This window comes from Physcomitrium patens, chromosome 2 (assembly GCF_059467195.1).
Source record: "Physcomitrium patens ecotype Gransden chromosome 2, ASM5946719v1, whole genome shotgun sequence".
NCBI lineage: Eukaryota > Viridiplantae > Streptophyta > Bryopsida > Funariales > Funariaceae > Physcomitrium > Physcomitrium patens.
This window is the reverse complement of record NC_143411.1, coordinates 8,517,435-8,541,577: the sequence shown is the minus strand read 5'-3', so window position 1 is coordinate 8,541,577 and position 24,143 is coordinate 8,517,435. Positions and strand designations below refer to the sequence as shown.

Genomic DNA, 24,143 nt, shown 5'->3' with positions numbered 1-24,143 from the left:
TTTAATCAAGCTTTAATCAATCCAAATAAACCTTAAAAAAATTACAAAAGAAGCATGAAAAAATCTTAAAGAAATTCAAATAAAGTATTAAAATGTAATCCAAAATATAACTTAAATAAATTCCAACCAAATATTACTTTAATCCTAATTAAAATCCTAATAGTCTTTACTTAAATCCTAACTAAATTCTAAATAAATCCTAAATCTTAATCAATTTTTAAATCCTAGATCAAATCTTAATCAAATTAACCTAATCCTAAAGCAATTTAAAACCTCAATATCTAACAATTATATTATTGATCTTGCTTAAGATTTTACACACCTTTCAACAACTAACTAAAGAAGATTAAACTTACCAAATAGAAGATCAACCTTAAATTCAGCTTAGTTGTTGGCCGGCGTCTTACTCTAATCTGAATGTTGAACTTCTAGTGCCAATATCTCCTTCATTTGATGCTATCTATGTTGTTGTGGATTGACTTATAAAGATGGTACATTTTTTTCTATACAAAAAAATAATTTTTAGACAAGAAATGGCAAGGTTTTTTCATAATAATATATATTGACATCAAGGCCTTTCTGATAAAATTATTTTTGATCAAGGACCTTAATTTATATCAATGTTTTCAAAATCCTTTTTCAAAATATTTAAGATAAATATCAAACTTTCTTTTACCTTTCACCTTCAAATAAATGGTCAAATAAAATAAATTGATCAAGTTTCAAAGCAATATTTATGATGTACCATCAATTATCAACAAGATGATTAGACCTTGTATTTATCTATAATAAAATTTGCTTATAATATCTTTCATACTTTAATTCAATAAATACCATTTTATTATAATTATGGTTACCATCTAAAGCTTAATTTGTTTGCTATACAAAAAGATGAAAATCTAGAAGTTGAAGTTCTTGCAAAACAATTGTCACACTTCCAAACAACTTTGAAGCTTCATTTATAAGCAACTCAAGATTCTTATAAAGTATCTTTAGACGAATTTAAAAAAATAATTCCTTGCTTTTTAAGTTAGAGATAAAATATGGCTTCTTTGACGAGATATCAAGACTAATCAACATTGGGATAAATTAGATTATCAAAGATTGGGACTTTTTTATATTCAAAACAAAATCAATCTAGTGGCTTATTAATTTGAACTATCCACAAAATCAACTATTTCAAGAAGAATACAACTATCACCACTTTTTATTGAAATAGATAATCACATATGATAAAAGTAGAAAAGATCCTTGATTTTCAATAAAGAAGAGGTAAGTTGAAATATTTTATTTATTAGTGCAACTATAATATTAATGAATGTATATAGAAACTAATAGAATATTTAATTAATTTTCCATAAAAGATACATGAATTTTATTGATTCTATCTTCAAAATCTAAATCTAATTTAAAATGACTTCTTTATCAAGCTATTGCAAAAATATTGTATATATAAAAAAAAAACAAATATAAAGTCGATATTGCTTGTGAAACTTAGAATTAGAAGGAGAGGTGATGTTATGGATATTTATCAAGAAGATTTTAGGAATATTTTAAAAATATTTTGTTAGATTTTAGAAAAATTTATAGATAATTTTCAGAAGATTTTAGAATATTTTTAGAATATTTTAGTAAGTTTTAGAAAGTTTTAAGTGGATTAAAGAAGATTTTTGGAAAGCTTCATAAGATTACTTATCTTTAAGCAACATAGAAACTTCTTGAGAAATTTTCTAAGGATGATTCATCTTCAAATAATATAGAAACTTCTTGAGAAGCTTTTTAATACCTAGTATATATTAGTGTCAAGGTTGAAGGAATCCTTAGTCTCAACAACACATCTCTTGGAGCTCTAGCTCACCTCTCTTAGTGTTGATCTTCTACTCATTTGATTTAATTAAACTTTTATTATTATTTTTTATTGAAATTGTTATATTTAACCTCTTATTTAGTCTCTTGTATAGTGTATCCATGATATTTTTCTTGAAAAGAAGCTTCAAAGGTATTTTGTATTGTTTGTGTAAAATTATTGTAATTTATTCTTAATAGTATAAATATATATTTGATATTTTTAATTATTTTTAATGTTTGATGTTCTATTGCTTTATGATTTAATTATTTTATATTTTTAATTAAATCATATTATATTAAGAAACATCACCATGATATTGAATAATAATTTACTAATATATAATATATCAAAAAGATGAATAGCCAACAAATAGAATAATATTATTTCATTTTTATTTTTTATATGTAGAAAAAACATAGATGTATCTTAAAATGTTTAATAAGAATTGAAGCAACAAAAACATCTAACATAATTTATTAGATTTAGTATTTGGTACATTAACTTGATTTTGTTGTAAAATAAGTTGCTATTAATATCATTAATATGGATATTTTAGATTTTATAAAAACCATAAAAAGAACTATTAATTGATTGCATTATTAGAAAGTTTTTATTTGCCATATGAAATCCAAATGTCTATATTATATTAATATTGAATATTATTAAATAATCTTTTGAAGTGATTCATGTTGAATTATTAAGAGATTTTTTATATTTTAATAAAAATTGTATACTACATCTCATCACAGATACACTACACATGAGACCTAATAAAAAGTTTAACGGAAGAGTTTTTACAAGAAAGCTAAAAAAAACTGGATTAAACTAAATGACTAAAATATCAATACCAAAAAAAGTGAGCTAGAACTCCAAGAGATGTGTTGTCAAGAATGAAGATCTCTTTAGCTTTGACTTAATATATATTAGGTATTAAGAAGCTTTTTAAGAAGTTCTTATATTGCTTGAAGCTAAATCAATCTCAAGAAGAATTTCAACAAGCTCCTATGTTACTTGAAGATGAATCAACCTTAGAAAGCATCTCAACAAGCTTTTATATTACTTCAAGTTGAAGCAATCCTAAAAAGCTTCTTAAGCAACTTCTTTAATCCTCTTAGAACTTTTTAGAATTCTCTAGAATGTTTTGAAAATCTTTTAGAACCTTCTATAACTTAATAAAATATTTAAAGAATATTCTTGTTGGATGTCTAGAATACATTTCTATCAAATATCTTGTGGTTGGTTGCTGGTATAATTGCATTCTATTTCAATAATATATGAACAATATTCAATATATTTTAGGCTACTGTTGCTATTATTAAAAGATAATATTATTGGTTTTTAAAATTAATGGATGATTTGAAAATTCACTTTATTTTTCATCAAAATCTTAAATTAGATTTTTAACTAATCATGGCATATTTATTATAGAGAAATTTGTCTCATTAGATAGTTCTTTGTAAGTTCAAGTAATTTATTTTCTATGTGTTGTGGCATTAATGTAATAGCCAAAAAGTTGGAATCTCTATTAAAGCAATTGTCTTACAAAGAATTATTATTTTGTATCTTATTAGTTTATATAATATTACAACTATATTATTTTTATCTAATTGTAAGATCAATTTTTAGAATGCATTCTTAATTCTTCTGTGTTTTCTTATAGATGTGGTCAAAACATTATTTGTTGATTTTAAGGATTTGATCAAATTTCACAAAAATCAATTTAAAACAATGTAAGATAATACATTTATTTAAAAACTCATACACAAGCTCAAGCTCTTAATTATAATTGTGGCTATTAAATCTTTATTATGATTGTTATTGAATTATAATTTAAACAAGTCATTTTAAAAAGCATAAACTCTAGCTAGTCGTTGCTTTTCTCACCTTGATTTATTTACTAATGGTATTGATTGTATTATGCCTATCATATCTTCCATTGAATAGGATTTCTCATTGATAGACTTTGAACATGACAAGCTCTAATAAACTTAGACATGATAAACTTTTCATTAGATGGGATGTTGAACTCTAAGGAATATTTTTATCTTATAAAGTAGCTAAACATCTTCACTTTGAAAAAAAATATAAACTTTAATTTATTATAATTTGATAAACTAAGCTTAAACTTATTGATTTCTACTAGTATGTTTTAAATCTTTTATTAATAAAAAAAAATTGTGTCTTTTATTAATTGAAAAATGACAAATGCATCCTTATTCTACATTAAAAGGACCTATATATAGGATTGCATTATTAATATCCTTTATCAAATTTTCTATCTAAAAAAGAAATAATAATATATGTTACAAATTTAATTATATTGAAGTTCTTTAAAAGATTTAATAAAATCTTCTAAAATTTTAGATATTTTATATTTTTTTATATTTTTTTATATTTTTTTATAATTTTTTATAATTTTTTAAAATATTTTACATAGCTTTAGAGTTTTTCATTGTCTTTTGTAAGTTTTTAAAAGCTTTTCACAATCATCTAGAAGGTTTTGTAATGTTATACAAATTTTTAATATTAAAAGTAATCTTTTAGATATTTCCATTAAAAGTCTTTTGGCTTTGAAGATATCTTATGATTTTTGAATCCTCGCTTAGAAGTATTTTTATAACATAGATATTGTAGTATATATAAGAAAATAAAAATAATAAATACCTTATCCTTATAAATTTTTTTTAAAATTAATAAAAAATCAACTTAATTTTGAGTTTTTTCAATAATTTTGTTTTAATTCCGATAATATGTTTTCTTTTGTCGCTTTTGATTTACTTGTCATTTATTGACCTGGCATTGATATCTTGTGGCAAGATGATTTTGAATTACACTTTGAACTTTTAGATTTTTATTGAAAAAAATACTTTGTTGTGGACCAACATGCCACCCTTCTGTCTTATCTTTATTTCATTAGCACTTGTACATGGTTTGCTTATTCAATGCCAATAAAATTTTAGCCTTCTTAAGATTTTTTGTCATGAATTTTTTTTGGCAATTCTAATTATTTTAAATTACCAAAACTTTTGATTTTTTTTCATAGCATTATAAAAAAAAATCTTAAAATAACATGTTTTCAGCACTCAAAATTCATGTGTAGTCCAAGTTTGTTTATTTGTTTGTCAATGGTTCAGAATTTAAAAAATAAAAAATATATCTTAATCACTGTAATTATTTTTAGGAAAATTAAAATTAAAATTTTGAATTTTTGAATTCTTATTCAAGTTCACAGAATATAATCATTATTACTGTTATGTGAGAAAACAGAGACAATATATTAACAGAATCTGTGTGCTGTAATAATAATGTAACATTCATATATAATTTTTTAATGGAATATATATATATATATATATATATACTTATGTAAACAACAAGAAAAATGAATTCTTTTTGTTTTGTTTGTTTGTTTGGTTCTGGTTTTGGGTTTTGGATTATGAGTTTTTCTTTTTTTCTTTTTTTCTTACAATAAAATATCATTGACGTAAAAAACATATTAATAATCTGTGTTCTGTAAAACGCTTCATTTTGTAAAATTAAAATTTCAGATCTACAAATCATGCATAAAACAAGCGGAAACACAACTACACTGCAATGAAGAGAAAACCAAAGATAGTTCAACAAAGCAAATGGTCAATTAATTTCCCTGTGAATTGTGTATGAATTGAGTAAGAGTGAGCAATTTTGATTAAATTTTGTAGATATTCCTCTGCACGTGCCTTAACAACTCACTTCGTCAAATTCTCATGTCAGTACCTTTACTTTACAATTTTAAGATAAACAAATTCAGCTAGAGACACAGAATGGGCTACGTTAGTGTGGTCCACACTATTTCACAAACCCTAAAACTCCAGCACCGTCGTGGTCCAGGTCAAATACGCAGCCACGTGTCGAAGCCCCAAAAGAGACGGACCATTCCACGTCAGATATTAAACTAGGGTGTCCATATCACCAACCCTATTAACATCCACCACGTGTCGTAACATACATCGTTCGCGGGTTCCGGTTCCAATTCGCGTTAGACCTGTCACCGCGGGCCACTAAGAAAGGACCTGGATTTGGAAGTAGGAGATAGGCCCATAACCGCAGGTGCAGTGTCGTATAAAGGAAGTGAATCCATGGCCGTTCGTTTGTGTGTTTTTTTTTGGTTTTTTTCGGCGTGCAGTTCAATTATTAGGAATATGGAAAAAGACAGAAGAAGTTGGGGAGCTGACGTCAAAGATCTTTTGCACCAGTGAGAGAAGCAGGGCCCCAGTTTAGCGGAGGACGGACACGCTCCACCCCCAACAACAACAACAAAAGGGGGGGCCCAAACCCTAGGACGTCATTCGTTCGACGAGAGGGAGGCGACGATCGTCCAACGGGGGGACGAGAACCTGAGCCACCTGCGCTGCAAGGGTGCAAGCAGCGTCGTTAGGCGGCTCATTTGCAAGCAAGGCTGCGACTCCCCCACCGCCGCAGCAGCAGCGAGCTCCTCTTTCCTTCACTCTCCCTTTCTCTTCCGCATCTAATTCCACGGCTCCCGAACTGGACACAGGTTTGATTACTAACTCTTCTTCACTGTGCGTTGTTGTTGTTGTTGTTGAACTTCTTACTTTCGTCGGGTTGTTTCTTTTTGTTCTTTGTCTTTGTGCTTAGTTTTGTGTGTTTTTGTGTGGGAGTTTTTTTTTGTTTTGTTTTGTTTTTTAATTTTTTTTTAATTTTTAATTTTTGGTTCTAGGTGTTTTGTGGTTGGGGTTTGTGGTTGTGGCTATGCGTAGTCGGATTTGTTGATGTTTTAGCGTTGTGCGGCACTGAGTTTTTTCGAGTTTGCGTGGTCAATAGGTTTGATTCGCTTCCTCGGAGAGTTGTAGTCTCTTGAGGTGTGAATGTTCGTGTGATCATTGCAATGAAGAATTGGTCTGGTTCTGGTAGTTTGGTTTTGTGACTCGCATGTGTGAATTTTGGAGATGCTTTGTGTTCCTTAGGGTGTGGTTTTCGGCTGGCAGTGCGACGCTTGCTGATCTATAGGAATATAATGTAGATTTGTGAGTGTTAGATGGGGAGAAGGTCTGTAATTGTAATCGTGCGGTAGTGATCGATTTGTCTTGTATTTTCCAATTTCTGTTTTCTATTTTGATCTCTTTCCTTTTTCTGCTTCTTCTTCTCGGTGGAAAACTTTTGCTTGGGGTTTTTCAGTTGTGTGTGCGGTTCTAGATTGAAGTGTACCCTGCTGTTTACAACAGTCACATGACAACCTCTTGTTTTTGAACAGATCCAGTATTTTTTAGTGTGCATTTAAGCACACGCAACAATGGTCTCAGACGCAAGCAAGAAGAAGGCCGCGGCCAAGAAGCTTGCTGCAGCCGAGAAGCGTGGATCTAAGTCTGCGGCTGTTGTTGCTCAGTCAAAGTTGAAAGATGTGTCCAACGGTACCACAGCTGATACCCTGGCGGAGGAATTAGCTGCCGCCAATATCACGGATCGGACGTGTACGGGTATTTTAGCGTCGCACGCCCAGTCAAGGGATATTCATGTAAGTATTGATATTTCCAACGTCATGTACTTGAAACTGGTTCTTCTTATTCTAATTCACCATGAATTGCATGATGCGTAAGGCTTGACATTTTCTGAACTTCTTACTTCTTCTAATCAGCGTTTGCGAGAATGTAGTGCACACATTTACATCTGTTGCTTGCAGATCTGTCTCAGTGCAAACCAACTCAGAGGAATATTCTCTTGTGTTGTGCGCTGTGGAGGAGGGCTAATCCACAAATAAAGTCTGTTGGTTTGGTGGATGTTAGTAGGTTCGAAACGGCTTCTCTTTATGGTATTATCTAATATCGCTAGGTTTGGGTCCGGGTCTAACATTTTATGCAATGTTTGCATGGGTTGATGCAGATCGAATCTTTGTCTGTAACGTTTCACGGTCACGAGCTGGTTGCAGACTCAACTTTGGAATTGAATTATGGAAGGTACGCATTCGGTTTCGTTTTCAAGACATGCTCTCAGAATTCACGGGGTGGAGTAGAAATGGAAACCTGATCATTTGACCTTTTGCGTTTATACATTGTTCCTAGTATACAGAACTGATTCTAGTTTCAACTCTTTCAGACGGTACGGATTACTTGGACTCAATGGTTGTGGAAAGTCGACGCTGCTTACTGCAATCGGGCTTCGAGAAGTTCCAATTCCAGAGCACATGGATATTTACCACTTGACTAGAGAGATTGATGCCACAGACATGACGTCGCTTCAAGCTGTTATGAACGTTGATTCTGAGAGGTTACTCTTGGAAAAGGAGGCTGAAAAGCTTTCCCAACAAGTGAGTTCTTTTAATATTTTGGTCTAAATTAGTCATTGATGTGTTGTACTTTCGTCTCCACGTTGAATTGGTTTTTATCAATAATATTCGTAACAGTTCTACGTATTGACCCTTGTATTTTATATAGGATGATGGTGGTGGTGAGCCGTTGGAGCGCATTTATGAGAGATTAGAGGCCATGGATTCAGCTACAGCTGAGATGCGAGCAGCGCAAATCTTACATGGTCTCGGATTTACAAAGAAAATGCAAAATAAGAAAACGCGGGACTTTTCCGGAGGTTGGAGAATGAGAATAGCACTGGCTCGTGCTTTGTTCATGAACCCAACGATCCTCTTGCTGGATGAACCCACAAATCATCTTGGTACGTCATTAACCTTTTAGATGGTTTCTCTTGTAGTTGGACAACTTGCACATCGTGGAGACTGCTTGTGGAATTTGAATATTTTATCTTGATTCTACTCATGCACTGATAAAACGTATTTCACTCTGCCAGATTTGGAGGCTTGTGTGTGGTTGGAGGAGACCTTAAAGAAGTTTGAGCGAATTTTGGTGGTTGTATCACATTCCCAAGATTTTTTGAATGGTGTGTGCACGAACATCATTCACATGCAAAACAAACAACTCAAGTTTTACACAGGAAATTATGATCAGTATTGTCAGACACGAGCAGAGCTGGAAGAGAATCAGATGAAACAGTATCGCTGGGAACAAGAGCAGATCTCAGCAATGAAGGAATATATCGCCAGGTTCGGACACGGTTCTGCAAAGCTTGCTCGACAGGCTCAAAGTAAAGAGAAGACACTCGCTAAGATGGAAAGAGGTGGACTAGCTGAGAAGGTAGTCAGGGATAAGGTTTTGACTTTCAGGTTCACAGATGTTGGAAAATTGCCGCCACCTGTGCTTCAGTTTGTTGACCTAAAGTTCGGCTACACACCTGACCAGTTGATCTACGAAAAGGTGGATTTTGGAGTGGATCTTGATTCTCGGATTGCCCTTGTGGGACCAAACGGAGCAGGAAAGAGTACTCTCTTAAAACTCATGACTGGTGAGCTAGAGCCACTAGATGGTATGGTACGCCGGCACAACCATCTTCGCATTGCTCAATATCATCAGCATCTTGCGGAGACTTTATCCCTTGAGATGTCAGCTCTTCAATATATGATGTCTGAGTATCCCGGTTTGGAGGAAGAGAAAATGCGATCTGCAATCGGGCGCTTTGGGCTCACAGGCAAAGCTCAGGTCATGCCAATGGGTAATCTTTCTGATGGGCAGAAAAGCCGTGTGATTTTTGCGTGGTTAGCGTGGAGACTTCCCCACCTACTCTTACTGGACGAACCGACGAATCATTTGGATATTGAAACAATTGATTCTCTTGCGGAGGCTCTGAATGAGTGGGATGGAGGTCTGGTCCTTGTTAGTCACGACTTCAGACTAATTAACCAGGTTGCCAAAGAGATTTGGGTATGTGAGAAGAAAACAATTACCAGGTGGAACGGTGACATCATGGATTTCAAGAGACACCTTAAGAAGACCGCGGGACTCTAGGTTACTATTGTTGAGTGATGCAGCGGAGGACTGCTATGTCCCCAATTTCTGACGGTTACTGCTACTACCATTGAAGACATTTAGGGGTAATGACGCAAATGTTGGGAGTGGATGTCGTATATTAAATGTGAACTTGTCCTCATCTTGGGTACCAACATCATTTTTTCCTCCATGGAACTCCATCAGCTTCTGCATTCAAAGCGGACTACAAAATCCGCTTTGTGTCCTTCCGCAGGTACCACCGATGAGTAACATCTGTGTGAGTAAAGCATGAAGGTAGGATCGGCTTATTAATTTTTGGATGGGGAAACCTGCAGTGCGTGTCCTTTTTTTGAGCACGTGCGTGAGTTGGTTTTCGGACATTTGTTCCAAGTGGACTGCAACAGTGCAAAGCCACTACGCGGAAATGTGAAGCCTGGTGATGCCCCTGGTATCCCATTCGCAATGGTTTTCTGGAGATGTGAGCGACGGGCGCCTCTTAGGCAATTTAGGTCGTAATTTCATTTATTAAGGTATTCTTTCTACAGAGCTATTTGCTAAGAGTCCTGTAATGCCTTCGTCTATGCATTATCAGAATAAGTCTCACATTTCTGTAATTTTTAATATGATATATGTGAAGTGTTGATTTTTTCCACAAATATATGTTTTATCTTCCTCTTTGGTTGAGTTTGAATGATTCAACATTTAGCCCTTCACTCAGCATCCGCAGTCTTTCGAGTGCAGTGGGTCAGAGGTTCTGCGATTTGCAACCAGATAGGTTCCACACTACGATTCTTACGTTCTCAACAATCGAATACGCAGATCCGCACTTTTTCGTAGTTCTGTAAATGACACATATAAAATGTATGAATAAAACATGTGAGGCTGATACTTATCGAACTCGTACATTATACGAAAGTCCTTAATTTGTTGATTCTCAAACTCATAAAATGTGTCAATAATGATAAATGACGGAAATCTATTGAAACAAGACAGAATTCAAGCAAATATAGTCCCATTTTTTAACATCGAATTGATTGTACAGTAATTATAAGAACTGAATTCAGCTTCATTCTTTAAAAACAATTTAACGCATGATTTGAAATGTATAGTTTGGTCAAACAAGAAACTTGGTTAATAATCACCATGAATTTGAAAGTTTGTAGAATGTTGACTGCTATTCAAATACACAGGATCAAATTGTTCTATTAATATAACATAGCGTTCATCTGCACGCTTCATTCATATGACGAAACGAATCAAAAGCTTTAAAACAAATAATGAATCGAACATCATTCTAAATTTCGTGCCTCATCCTCAAACATGTACACCAATACAAAATGCTGTTATGGAACCATCAATATTGTAACACTGTGGAGGGATAATCTCTATGATTATTGGAAAAAATCTCATGTTCCATCCAGTATAACGATTATGAAAGTTTACTTTTAAGACTATAGGTGACCTAACAGATTCTAAGCTCTAATAAATTATCAGCACCCTAATTCCTTTGGTCTTTAAACTTAAGTTTCCTTGCTTACTGAGTGTCCACAATATGCCATATCATTGTCGTAATTTAGGCTTAATAGATATTTCACACAGCCTGGTTCAAGACGAAGCTACGTTAGAGGACTTGTGTCACTTAGAATGAAGTGGTTTCAGGCAAAGAAATAAAAGAATATTCATGCTTGATCAAATGATGAGAAGAAACTGCAGAGTTTCTTACAATCCACTACTTGGTCCCAGTCCCAAATGGACAGTTTCTTACGAGGGACTGGGAAAGTCATATCTCGAAAGCGCATCAAGAACAGTATTCTCCAGTTGGAATGGCGTGCTTTTTCCTCGTCATTACACCGGCACGATTATATACTGGAGTTCACTGCATTTTCGGTATTCGAAAGTTGAATCTGGTGAACAAACAACAGAAGATTCAACAAAGTCCGATTTGCTACTGGTGCAATACTTGCTTCAGGTTAGAACAATGAGAACAAAATAGCCCAAGATGATCGAAGTCTTAAGTCTGGGCCAGAGCTACGTCATATTAAAATGGGAACGCCTCAATTTGACAAAGGCAACTATACTGAAAGCAATAGAGACCATTGGACAATGGACAATCATTCAAAGAGAATAATTAGAGGCTGCAAATTGATCTGGTTTACAAGTTTTCGCACCTCTTCTTACTCCCGTCTCTCGAGTTTCTGAATGCAACTACCAAGCCGAGTGTGTAATGCTTGACATTAAGGTGGTGGCCTGCTAGCAGATCACAGTAACGATGGATCATTCTTGGCAGAGCAACAGGACATTTTTCAAGGCGAGAATTTGGAAAGTTTACATTGAAATCCAAAAGTTCCTGGCGATTGTGGTATCCTTCGCAGTTTCAGCGTTACCTAGAAATCTATTTCTTTCATCCTGTTGGAAAGCCAAGACTTGAATAAGAAAGAAGGCAGTACGCATCGAGAGAAATATTGGTCGACCCTGCATAGGTCAGGAATATCAAGAGCAACGTGAATAAGCGTATAGAACTCTTGGTTTTACGAGTTACAATACCAGTTACCTAGACATGCCGACCGTGAAGTGGGATAAAGAACAGCACAACCAAGTCCATCCCAGAAAACTGCTACCACACATCACTTCTTGAGACTGCAAGAAAAAAATTGTTCCATTAACCTGGGGTAAATGGTTGCCACAACAATGTAAATTTCTGTAAGAAGGGACGCAAGTATGAAGTGGTGCCCCATTTTTGTTGCCATTATTTCGAAGAATAAGTCTACACTACAACGCAAAAGTTAGATGCAACTTCTTCGGGGCTACTGTACAAACGCCGCTGAACTGGGCCTAGGTGCTGGTAGCTTCCTTCAGGACTGCCCTTCGCCACTCTTCAATTTATTAGATTTGCTGTAAAGTCCAATTTGCAAGTCTACATAAGCATCCACCTTCTCCACTAGTTTGCTTCTGAGGATTACTTTTGCCATTCCCTGTATTCAGTCAAATACATCGTACATATTATCTGCCAAATGCTTTTTAAACAGCAATGAACTGTAATCTTGGTCAATGGAAACTTTCAGTAATCACTTCAAGCTAAGAAAAGAAAACGCAGATCGTTTCGTTACCTGCGTTTTGTTTTCTCTATACTTTTTGATTTCTTTACGAGTGACAACTTCAGTCAGCTTCCTGCAAAACTTCTCAAAGTCCTTGTAATGTACCTAAAGTAAAACCAGCACGATGTATATTGATAAGGTGGTCATCTTACACAAGCAAAAAACGTCAGACTTCAACAACAACTGAATGAAATATATCATGAATCCAAAAAACATCTCAACTTACCAATTGCTTCATTTCGACTCGAGCACGAACCATACCGGAAACCTGCATAATCGACGGAGTTACAAGATGATTAGAGGTTTAACTTGTCTCAACACACACACTCTCCATATTGCCAAGTAGAAAAAGATGGCACAGAATGCGAGAACTTACATGGTGGTGAAAGCTAGAACATTCAGGAGTTTCCCAACTCATCACTCTCTGGCCATTGTCATGCACACTTTCGATGTAATCTGGATGAGAGTGTGCCTGTAGAATTGATCCTACGTTGTTTGGCATATTACGGGAACAATTTGACGCCTTGAAGTCGTTTCCGGTCGTCCTGGCCCCGTAATCATCTCTCTGGATATGTGGCGGAGCTTCTAACCTAGTGACACTACTTTCGTTGTGAGATCTTAGAGAGCCTTGTGCCGGCTCTGAGGCACTACTTAGGGTTCTTTCTGATGTTCGACTACCCCGGAGACTCGTTGGTGATATTCCAGGCACGGGGGGCTCTCCTGCTGTATCGGATCCCGTTGGCTCATTACTTACAGTTTTCGTACTTGAGCTTTGCGAAGCGGGATATCCGCGCTTCGCTTGACCTCCACTAGCTTCAGGAGCCTCTTTATTTAACCTCGAAGCATTACCTGCAAATCCTTCCATCGATCTTGAGCCATTATGTCCCCAAGGTATTCCGGAAGGTGGGAGAGGTGGCGGTGGAGGTGCCAACGGAGGCCCGCCAAACATGGGACCACCCATTGCATACATCGATGGCCATTGTACAGGGGGTACACCGTGCATGGACGCAGAAGCCTGGTTAGGTTGTCCTAGATGGTATGGAAAAGCTGTATGATGCACACCGGCTGCTGGTACTTGCAAGGGACCACCTTGCATAGGGTGGGGTCCAGATAACATATCTGATCTCGGGAGCTTACCTCCAGAATAAGACCTCTGTGACATTGGAGGGACTTCATTGCCCATGGGACCTCTCGGCAAACCCATGAGCATGGGTCCCGAGGGAATAGCTTGCCTATGACCTGGCAACCCTACAGGAACATGGCCAGGCGGAAATCCTTGGTGTTGTATTACCCCAGGCTGCACCATATGATGGCCCCCATGATGTTGAACAGGTGGAAAGGGTCCTGCAGGTCGTCCCGGTATTCCTGCTGGTGTCGAAGATACTGAAGGCCTTTGTGAGGGATCAGAAGGAACTGACGGGGATTGCACTGCAGAAGGTTGTTGCGATGCAGAAGGTGCTGGAAGTTGGCTCCTGGGTGTGAAGCTAGGGTTAGCCTCCTCTGACAAGCAGCCTTGCGGATGATGTTGTGATGCGCCATGGCAAACCCCAAACCCTGCAGACACACTAGTTGTAGTAGCTGTTTCAGTATCTGAGACAGTGTCCCACCGACTTGGCCTTTTTCGCCTACTAGTTGTGGGAGGGTTTGCTGAAGTTCCTTCCACTGGTCCTCCCAGCACAGTAGAGGGCTGCTCCGCTGAGTTGTTAGCTGATGAACCTCCATGAGAAAACTCTACTGCTGAGGAGGAGGAAAGTGTAACAGGCGTCTGTTGCAAAGATGGCTTAGCTAGGGGTCGTTCAGTGCTTGTGATTGTTTTGTGCGGCCGTGGCGGTACGTATAGTTTCCTGAAAGTACGAGCCATATTCTGAACCTGCATCATTAACACGGAGGATCAAGAAATTTCACAGCAAAAGAGGTTTATCTACATTTCCTTCAACATAAATGTCACGTGAAGCTCCTTAACTATTGTAGTAAAGGTGATACAGAAAAGGACTAAGTTGAACTGAAATTACCTCCATATCATCATGCCTAGAAAGGTCGAAGAGCGTGTCGGAAAAGCTGTAAATACACACAATGCTATAATCAAAACCATGTTCAACATCTCAACTAGGCGATGAAGCCATCATGGTTAAGAACATAGATGATAGCATGATAGAAAGGCCAGTGATTGCACAGAAATAGCAGGTCCGAAAATGTGGCGATAAAATTACCATTCTGTGCCTGATCGCGGAGGACTGAAAATGTGCTCCACAGTCAAAACTCTGTTTTTTGCTAGATAATCCAAAACCTGTTAATAGAGTAACAACAATACATTAGAATCAGAAACTTCTAATATCTGAAACAAACAAAGGTCGGATTTTCTACGCACTGTCCATCTTAAACCACAAATTGAATTTCTGCAATCAGGTCTTGATTCAGGGTATCGATTCAGACGCCTGAGCATTCGTCATTCAAGCAATTAAATATAAACACCGGTACACATTCTGAAAGAACCATTAACAGAAAGCTAAGTCTTAAGAGAAGATTCGGGATCAATATTAGAACCTTAAGCAACTTGCGTAGTATTGGTCTCTTCTCAAAGGACTTCCGAAACTGCTTAAGCAAGTTATGGAACATCTGTAAACCTGAACCCCGGACCAAAATGTGCTGAGTAATATGAAGGCAGAGATATTGATCTAAAATCGTTCATTGTGCTCCAATTCATAGATAAGATGCGGTACTACAGGCATAAAAGAGCTACGAAACGCTTTGGACGGTATTAAATTGCATCAACATATGGATGAATCTGTTGATGCTGCGACATAAAGTGAGATTACAACAGCCAACATAGCTGCAAATTAATTCCATACCGTTCTTGTTCATGATGTCCTTAAGCAAACTCAACTTTTGAGTTTTGAGGAGTGCCTCCAAAAGCATAGATAGGTCGCGAGCACTGCAAGAATGTAGGGAATATTGGAAATTGTACGCGCCGAAATTTGATGCACATAAAATTAAAACTGAAGAACCGACAAAATTAACTATAACTGCAACACCTACAGTAAATGAACCACAAACCTGCAAGCAGCAGCCCCATTTACACTGCCGCCAGAAGCTGCTGTAAGCACCAATAGTTTTAGGTACTGCTTAGCAGTATCCTGCAAACACAAGTAACCATCATATCAAGGGCAAGCATGTATCTTGGATTCGGTGAAACTTGTATTGAAGCAGCTCTATGTGCTTGGTATATTGAGCACATCACAGATATGAATCTCAAACGCAAGCATGACAAATTGATGTAAGGATATTGGTGACAAACCCTTTGCTTTCGAAGCCCTCCAGACTCATTTGTTAATTCCCCTAATTTCTCCTCAACTGCAACATAAGACCGAAATATTTAAAAAAACAATTACAAAGCCATTGAATTAAGATCAAACACACCTAACCAACAGGCTTGCATGGACGTGTCTACGACACTATCCACCCTCGTCTGCTCAAGGAAAATATTAGCAACATACATTACAATGCTTGTACAGAAGAAACTCAAATTTGGACCAATTACGTAAAACAAAGCAGCAGAGTCTTGTCCTACACATGTAGTAACAATACTTACAAAGATAATAGCAAAGTAAGACAGTCCTCACATGAATATGAAGCAAGAAATGACGTTATAAAAAAAACTCAAAAAAGTAAAGAGGAAGGTGAAAGTTGGTCGTTATACTACCATCACTTTGGTAAGTTCTGCGGATGCCAGAGCGAGAGCCAGCAAAAACCCTCGACGGTGCTAGCCTATGACTTCCCAATTTAGGAACTGCTGCTGTTTTCACACGCCTTGATTTCTTCGGGCTCTCGATATCCTTCGCACCTCCTACGTAGAACTTACGTTTGACTCCTCTGAGTTTCCAGTTGTTCTTGAGCACGCTCTCACTACCTGCTGTTATTCTTGCTTTCTTCGCCGCCCCCTCTTTTCCTTTCTCGGCGTTACCATCAAGGTCCTCATCGCTTTCTGCACATAACATTATGGGCTCTGGGTCCTCTCCATCATCACTATCTATATCCACAACATTCTGTGGAGTATCTGGGTCAACTCCAATGAATCCTCGGCACTTATTTGCACCACATTCACATTTCTTGGCATCGGCGCCACCAACACGTACAAAGTTGTAATCAAAAGTGACCTCTTCTCCCTGGTGCCAACAATATGAAAGATGTTGAGTAACTTGTTGCATACACCAATCTGTTTTAAATGAGGTTTATAAGAATGTTACCCACAATCCTTTAAGATTGAGATAACTGCTACGTATCAACAAGAACGACAAACATTTCCAATGATCATTCGCTTTATCATCAACAATGTACAAGATCACAAGACTTCTTCTAGGAACAAAGCAAGAAGTACCTTTTTCACGTCACGGATAGCAAAAAGCCCGATGCAAACTTCCCCGTCCACCATCCACTACAATCGATTGCAGTTCAAGTGAGAAAAATCCAGTCTACTAAGCAAGATACTTACAACGAATCTCTGCCACTATGCGAAATAATGACGCGTACTGTTTAAAAATTGTCAGTTCAATAACAAGCATTAGACTGAAGCTTATGTTCCAAGCTTGCGTAGAAAAGGCGAACAGACCCAAAAAGATGGAAGATTCACAATTCCAAAATCATACAAAGCTTGATAAAAAGAACCCTATAACTCCAGAAGGTGAATCTGCTATCCCCAGACGTAACAATGCAGGTATCCTCCGGAATGGAGGAGAGCATACACGACAAAGAAAAAGTCCTTGGGCACCACGAGAACAGCTACGACAGAGTATCATACGAGTCGTGTCAAACTATCAACTTAAATACCTTCTCCGTTTGACAGTTGGGTTCACAGCTATGATTAATGAAACGCCCCAGATTGCCTTTACTGCAAGCATCAATAATCTGCAAAACCAAATTCTTCTCCTTTAGCTAGAACATCTCGTATCAAAATTTGATGGGTTCATCCATATCGCTTGCCGTAAAATATCTCATGAATAATCTGAAGAACAATTTCTCGGATTGAGCAATTTAGACTATGCATTAAGCTTCACGGCAACTCCAAGAACTAGAGAGCACACAACATGACAAATAATTACTTGATTAATGGCAGCGACGACATAGACTTGCTTTATAAGTCCAATTACAGTGTTGAATCTCAAATTTATGATTATGCGAAGTGATCACGATAGCAGGACAAGAAATCACCTCATTGGCACTTAAAGTCATAAAATAGAAATGCTTTTGCGAGTTCATAGAGTACTCCTTCTGACGCGCTTCAAATGATGGCATGTCTAACACCTGAAGGTAAAAGAAAAAACGGCAAAATGTGATCAAACCAACCCAACACAATTCAACTGAAGGTTATAACCCATACACATTAGGTCACGAGACAAGACAAGGTTGGAAGGCGCAGGCACATACATGTAAAACAAAAATGTTTAACTTAACTCAACACATCCACTTAACAAACATCGTACACACTATATAACGTTTCTGATAACAAAGATCTTAGCATCATCCCTGTGAGCAGCTTGCAGCTAAAATAAAGTCCTCAAACTTGCGTAAGTCACAAATGACATACCTCCCCAACATACTCTATGATAAATGTGCCCCTTGGTATGTTCTCCAGAGCTCGAAGCCCATGACCCTTTTTCCCACATCGAAATAGTTCCACATTTGCATACAACCGCTTTTGGAACTGCAATTTTAACACACACACACACACACACACACACACACACATGTATGTATATGTAAGACCAGAACTAGTGAGCAAGTAACTTTTTTTATGAAAATAAACAAAAAGAACCAAAGAAAAACTTCATAACTGTGCAATTGTGTGTGTGTGAGTGAGAGAGAGAAAGAGAGAGAGACAGATACTCACTTGCTGATTTGTACAAAATGGTCCACATGGACATTGTTGCGGCAAGCACTCGACATTAAGCATCCGATTTAGGCAGTCCTCGCCACAGCCAACTTCTCCAGGTTTAGGAGGTGCACACTGACATACCATTGCCTGTTGGACAGAAATAAAGAAGACATTTAACACCAAAATTATTGATAAGTAAATAAATACATCTGAATCACAACACCTTTTCCGCATCCAAACGACAGATTCTGGGAATGTAGACAATTCAACCCCACCTCATCAGCATCCTGATGCTTTTGACTGCGGTGCTTGAAAATATTTCGCTTAATGAGCGTCCATACAGATTGTCCATTTTCTGTCACAGATGAACAGTCTATCTTAAATGTTCCAAATAAAATCAATTATAAAACCTTGTCAATTCCATAACTTTGGTGCCTAAACTAAGAGTACAATGTAAGATATTCGACAAACTACCGTAGAAATAGCAATAATGAAAACAAAACAAAATTCATTCTCACCTTGTATACCGTTGTACATGGGCTTAGAATCACAAGTTTCGTCATGTTCTTCATCCTCATCTTCATTACAGAGGGAACTTTCAGAAATTCCAAGATCTCTATTTATTTCTTCGTTACTTTTCACTTGAGGAATAGAGCAATCTGCGAACTGCTTATTCGGGTTCTCCTTGCATGACCTGCAAAAAGTAATCTAATTTAGACCTCACGAAGCTGATCCAAGCGGCCCCGTCTCATAAAAAAGCATTAGTAATCCTGTGCTCAAGAACGATTCTTCCACTGGTACATGTGATTGCTCTCCATACTATATTGTGAGCGTGAGATATCTCGCTAACATAGATAATTCTTAATCAAGGCTTCATCCACAAGACCCAAAAAATTTAGACTTCTGCCTCGACGACCGAGCAAGTTCAAACTGCATCCTACATCCATTAGAAAATAACACATTAATGATGGCACGCGGAAAACTAATGAGTCAGCTACTAAAATACGGAAAACTTTCTTGCACTAGTAATGAACGCGGAACAAGACTTAATATCATACCGCTTTTGAAGATGATTTCCATCAAGTTATTGCCCTTAATACCATCTCTACTGAGTATCAAACCTATCTATAACTCTTCCGGAGGCAATGACCTGATGAAAATTGAAGAGTAGTTAACACACTCAACCACTGGGACATTCAATCACCGAATTTCAAACAATAAAGCTAAAATCTGTAGTAGATGCCTGAGTGTCACCGGAAAAGTTAACCAATAGTAGAAAAATTACCAGTAAGCATTTGTTTCCCCTATTTTCTCAGCAAGGTCCACTGGAATGCTGCGCCACTTATTACAATCGTCACATTTGACCCATCCAGCTTTGGAGTTGATGCTAGCGCTCTCATCCACTTTCTCACCGTCTCCCTCTGTGACACCACTTGAATCATCTTCTCCACCAGCAGCATTATCAGTGTGACTTGAAAGATTTCTTGTAACCTCTGAGAAAAAAAAAGCAAGGCATTTGTAAAGAACCTTCCAATACATAAATAGCAGTAAAGAAAGAATAAAATTCTTACATTAAAACAAGCAGACTTCATCTGCTACATTCAGACGACCCAAGAGGTAAGAAGCAACTCACCAGAACTGCTTTCAACTTTCAGAGCGCCAACGACATCACCAGTAGATAAGCCTATCACTTGATTGACTGATTTGAGTGAATCAGATTTTTGAACAAGCAGAAAACGCCCTTCTACTTCATCTAGTGAAAACCAAAAATCAGCAATTATTTAGCCCTTCCGAGTATCATACATTGACCTAAGCCTTCTAACTTCATTATAAACTGGCTCTAAGTCTAAACTAACCAAAAAATACATACAAAAATATTTCAACATCAGTACAAACTCTTCTCCGCTTCAATCAGTTCACTGCAACAAAGCTGATTAGGATTTCCAAATATTAGACAAACTGTTTATATGTGGATTTTCACAAGTTCAAATTGCATGTGAGTTCATTAACTAAATTAAAAGAGATATTTCAAATTACTCTAAACATTAGCACTGCGTAACTCAGTTTTGAAGTCCATTACCTAATCGAAGGGAGGTCGCTTCAAATGTTGTCGGGGTCATCGCCCTCCCTTCCGAGATACTGTTAGATGTTCTTTGTTTGACATCGTTCTCACTCATTAATAACTGAGAACTGAGAGCTGATGTCCTGCTTTTGGATGGAGATACTCGAGAAAATCTACCCTCCGAACTGTTCCTACTTCCCACATGGACATCATCTTCATGTCCCTCCTTAGAATGAACGAGCATCTGTTTCCTATAAATTGAGTGTGTAGTTTCTTCTCTCAGCAATTCAGGACTCGTAACCATATGCATATCGTTTGATGAGGTATTAGATGCGACTATTGAAACACCTGCAAAAAACTTAAAAGATTTAAACGCCTCCACATCCCATTAAACATTTGGAGCAGTTTACATTTCTAAATTTACAGCCTTATCATTTGATACCGTGCAGACTCAAACACAGGTATGAGAGCTTACCACCTGTTGCGCTATCACCAGATGCGACCTTAGTATCTTTATCTACGCTTACAGCTAGTGTGTGTGCGATATCATCTTGAGAGGTCACAGAACTCGAATCCTCTCCATCATTCCCATTTAATTTCAAAGTATCATCCCCTGCTTTTGAGGCGCTATTGCTTCCTCTCGAAACAGCCTCCTCTTTGAAATCCGACAATACAAGCCCTGTCTCACTTCCTGTCGGAACTGTAGTTGCTTCAGCAGTGGTTTCACAATTTTTTTGAACGATTTTCAGGTCTGTGACATCATGAGAGACAGATTTTTCTGTCCTTAAACCTCCATTGTAAGCCTTGACAAGCCCGGTTTCATTTTTCCTACTTCCTTCATTCATCAGATTGACCTCTGATGTGTTTGCCACTTGAATTTCAATCATTTCATGTGCCCCACTTTTGGAAACGCTCGGAATCTCGTTATGAATTACATTCTCTTCAGGATGAAGATTGACGATGCTTTGAAGATTCTCAAATATGTTACTGTCGCAAAAATCCCCTCGTGTATCTACAACAGGTCCAGTAGCTCCAGCACCCTCTCTATCCATACAAAGGGATTCATCTGAGATATCAAGATCGTCCAGTTTCTTAACTTTAGCCACTTTCCCTTCACCCGTCCCATGCAGTAACGTCGGTTCCTCAGATGTCGAAGCGGAGCCTGCTAAGGCTCTATTGTCCACTGCGTTAGCACCTACATTCTCAGATTTTATGGCCAGCTCTTGAGGGAAAGCTTCAACTTTCACATCGCTCTTCAGTTCCTCGACGGAATCCTCAATGCTTTGCACATTCTCAAGAACAGGTGTCTTTTTCCGCCCACCTTTCTTCCTGCTACCTGACGGTTCTTTACTAGCAGGCGAGCTCCCACCACAAACCCCTGCGTTTTTAAAAGAGACCTTGCCTTTAAGACGTGAGCTACGTCGCCTTCCATCGTCCAAAGCAGGGATATCTGATACCGTTCTCTGGTCGATAAGTTCCATACTACACTTCGAGTCAGACCATTGCACATTCCCACTCTCGACAATATTAAACAGAATCCCTTCCAGTTCCCTTGACAAGCCTGTCACATAACCCCCCTCCAGAGTTTCACTTCCTTCAGGATGCGCACACTTTACAGTAGGAGCCATACCTGTGCAACAAGTCCGTCAACGAGCTTGTGGACCTTCCCCTTACTATCTGTTATCGTCGTAGACTCAACCCCTGCGTTCTACTTCCCGAGGTGAAAGAAGAGGATGAGTTCTCCATCAACTTTCAAAGGCACACCCAGGGGTGATACATGACCCATTACAGCCCAGAGTCGATTAACAATCCTTCGAAATGATAAAAATCTTCATGGCAACAATGCACACCTGCATTGCACAACTTGCAGTTAGAAATCGACTTATTCTCGTAAAACCTACAAATCATATAGGTTCATTGTTCTTAGCAATCAAATACTTCACACGTGCGCTCTGCACTCTGAGAGAAAAGTGGTAATACGCATAACCTAAACTAGAACCTTCATGGAATCCACGACGTGAACAATTGCTTGCATTCTCTTTAAATTCTCTAGCATTATTCACACTTCTTATATCCCCGGGTCTACTACGCTCCGATACTAACTATCAAACATTACTGCAACTTCCGACCTACCTAGAAATGCCTTCAATTAGGGTTTCAGATATCACACCGAGTACATACTTAACCCTCATAAAATCCCTCCATCACTCAACAACACACAAAGTTCAAACGACTGTGACAAGAAACACCAGACCATCCCACTCCATCTTTCTCCCCGCATCTGCCTATTCACGCAACTGTCCACAATTCAGCCGTTACCGTAACATCCACATCTAACGACACAAACAGGAGCACACGAGCATTCGCTTTCTCGCCCCACACAACCGTCACGCTAACATCTCCTGCCATCCCCGGACGCTCCCTCCCTCTCTCCCTCTCAGAAGAGAAAACAAAATCATCGTCGTCAACCTTCTCATCACTCTAATATGTACACCCTCTCAAATGGAACCGCCACTGGAAGAAAACACACACACACACGCACACACTAATCAAAGCTGAAGCAGATCTTCCACATCACGCACCTCGCATGCTCAACATCCTGCCTCCATGCGACGCCCTCTTCGGCTACACGTCCCGCAGTCCACCCTCCATCCCTGCCCAGCCGAATCTCAAACCTAGGCAACACTAAAAGAATCTCGCAACCAACACTACAAAACCACTCGTCCTCGTCTTCACTTCGTCCCCGATCCTTAACCTACAGCCCTTGTCCCTGTCCCTGTCCCCGTCCCCGTTTCCGTCCCCGCTCTGCTCCCATCACCACATCATTGCATGTCCAGCGCCACTACAGCTACATCGAAGCCCTCGGCCACGACACAAACTCAAGAGGGACGTAAACGGGAAGTGAAAGGGGAGAGAAAGAAGCAGGGAGGGAGGAAGGGAGGGGTGGGAGGAGGGCTGATGATGCGACGGTGACGATCTGCAACACTTAGAACTGGAAGTGGTGTTCCTTCGCCATAGCCGGGGTTTGAGGAATGAATGCTCGCAAACTTTTTTCTTTTTCTTCGTCTTCTTCTTCGCAGGTGGTGAAGGGCAGCGCCCCACCCTCCCCGTGCCCTGCTCCTCACTCCTCCTCGACGTCGCCGATCAGCCAATCGCCACTCCGCTTCGACGATGGAGGAGCGAATTGGCACTAGAGCACCATCGACCACCTCCTACACCATCATCAGCATCCTCGACGTCGTCGTCTTCGTCGTTGTCGTTGTCGTCGTCGTCGTCGTCAAGTCATGCGGCAGTCTTCGGGCTTCTTCCGCTCCTCTCCCGCCGCTCTTCGTTCGTCTTCGCACGGCTTTCCGGTTCCACCGTTTTAGGGCTCCTGGCCTTGGGTCCGCTCTGTGCCCTACGTGCTCCGTGTTCTCCATGCGTGCCCTTCGTAAGA

At 38.3% G+C, this 24,143-nt stretch overlaps 2 protein-coding genes and 1 long non-coding RNA gene across 5 annotated transcripts; 1 reads left to right on the top strand and 2 right to left on the bottom strand.

Annotated features, from left to right (window-relative positions):
* The first annotated feature begins 6,283 nt into the window (after window positions 1-6,283).
* LOC112277500 (ABC transporter F family member 1) lies at window positions 6,284-10,337 on the top strand. The gene is made up of 6 exons (XM_024509927.3): window positions 6,284-6,386; window positions 7,104-7,364; window positions 7,730-7,803; window positions 7,943-8,153; window positions 8,281-8,515; window positions 8,648-10,337. Exons 2-6 carry the CDS (start codon window positions 7,143-7,145, stop codon window positions 9,697-9,699), a joined length of 1,794 nt encoding a protein of 597 aa, XP_024365695.1. The 5' UTR covers window positions 6,284-6,386; window positions 7,104-7,142; the 3' UTR covers window positions 9,700-10,337.
* A 704-nt stretch (window positions 10,338-11,041) lies between these two features.
* On the bottom strand, window positions 11,042-12,487 carry LOC149989723 (uncharacterized). 2 transcript variants are annotated; one of them, XR_016499152.1, is made up of 5 exons: window positions 12,346-12,487; window positions 12,066-12,153; window positions 11,850-11,928; window positions 11,447-11,585; window positions 11,042-11,281 (listed from the first exon to the last, which is right to left on the bottom strand). It is a non-coding gene; the product is annotated as an uncharacterized LOC149989723 (long non-coding RNA). The 2 variants fall into 2 exon arrangements; XR_016499141.1 differs by having other exon boundaries at window positions 11,042-11,585.
* On the bottom strand, window positions 12,320-23,889 carry LOC112277479 (uncharacterized). 2 transcript variants are annotated; one of them, XM_024509895.3, is made up of 23 exons: window positions 23,290-23,889; window positions 21,183-22,557; window positions 20,726-21,055; window positions 20,279-20,398; window positions 19,931-20,138; window positions 19,164-19,339; window positions 18,921-19,000; window positions 18,661-18,792; window positions 18,358-18,474; window positions 17,982-18,074; window positions 17,601-17,678; window positions 17,152-17,208; window positions 16,477-16,939; window positions 16,072-16,127; window positions 15,831-15,910; window positions 15,626-15,708; window positions 15,321-15,400; window positions 14,987-15,063; window positions 14,789-14,834; window positions 13,153-14,646; window positions 13,003-13,044; window positions 12,789-12,881; window positions 12,320-12,653 (listed from the first exon to the last, which is right to left on the bottom strand). In XM_024509895.3, exons 2-23 carry the CDS (start codon window positions 22,333-22,335, stop codon window positions 12,534-12,536), a joined length of 5,178 nt encoding a protein of 1,725 aa, XP_024365663.1. In that variant the 5' UTR covers window positions 22,336-22,557; window positions 23,290-23,889; the 3' UTR covers window positions 12,320-12,533. The 2 variants fall into 2 exon arrangements, with proteins under 2 accessions (XP_024365663.1, XP_024365682.1); XM_024509914.3 differs by having other exon boundaries at window positions 12,789-12,849; window positions 23,290-23,545.
* Between the last annotated feature and the right edge of the window lie 254 nt (window positions 23,890-24,143).

Coding starts and splice junctions, on each gene's coding strand:
- LOC112277479 (XM_024509895.3), bottom strand. CDS start 22,335: ATGGCTCCTACTGTAAAGTGTGCGCATCCTGAAGGAAGTGAAACTCTG. Junction 20,139..20,278: donor GAAAGTTGAAAGCAGTTCTG/GTGAGTTGCTTC, acceptor TTTTTTTCTCAG/AGGTTACAAGAAATCTTTCA. Junction 17,209..17,600: donor CCAACTGTCAAACGGAGAAG/GTATTTAAGTTG, acceptor AATCGATTGTAG/TGGATGGTGGACGGGGAAGT.
- LOC112277500 (XM_024509927.3), top strand. CDS start 7,143: ATGGTCTCAGACGCAAGCAAGAAGAAGGCCGCGGCCAAGAAGCTTGCT. Junction 7,804..7,942: donor TTGGAATTGAATTATGGAAG/GTACGCATTCGG, acceptor CAACTCTTTCAG/ACGGTACGGATTACTTGGAC. Junction 8,154..8,280: donor CTGAAAAGCTTTCCCAACAA/GTGAGTTCTTTT, acceptor TATTTTATATAG/GATGATGGTGGTGGTGAGCC.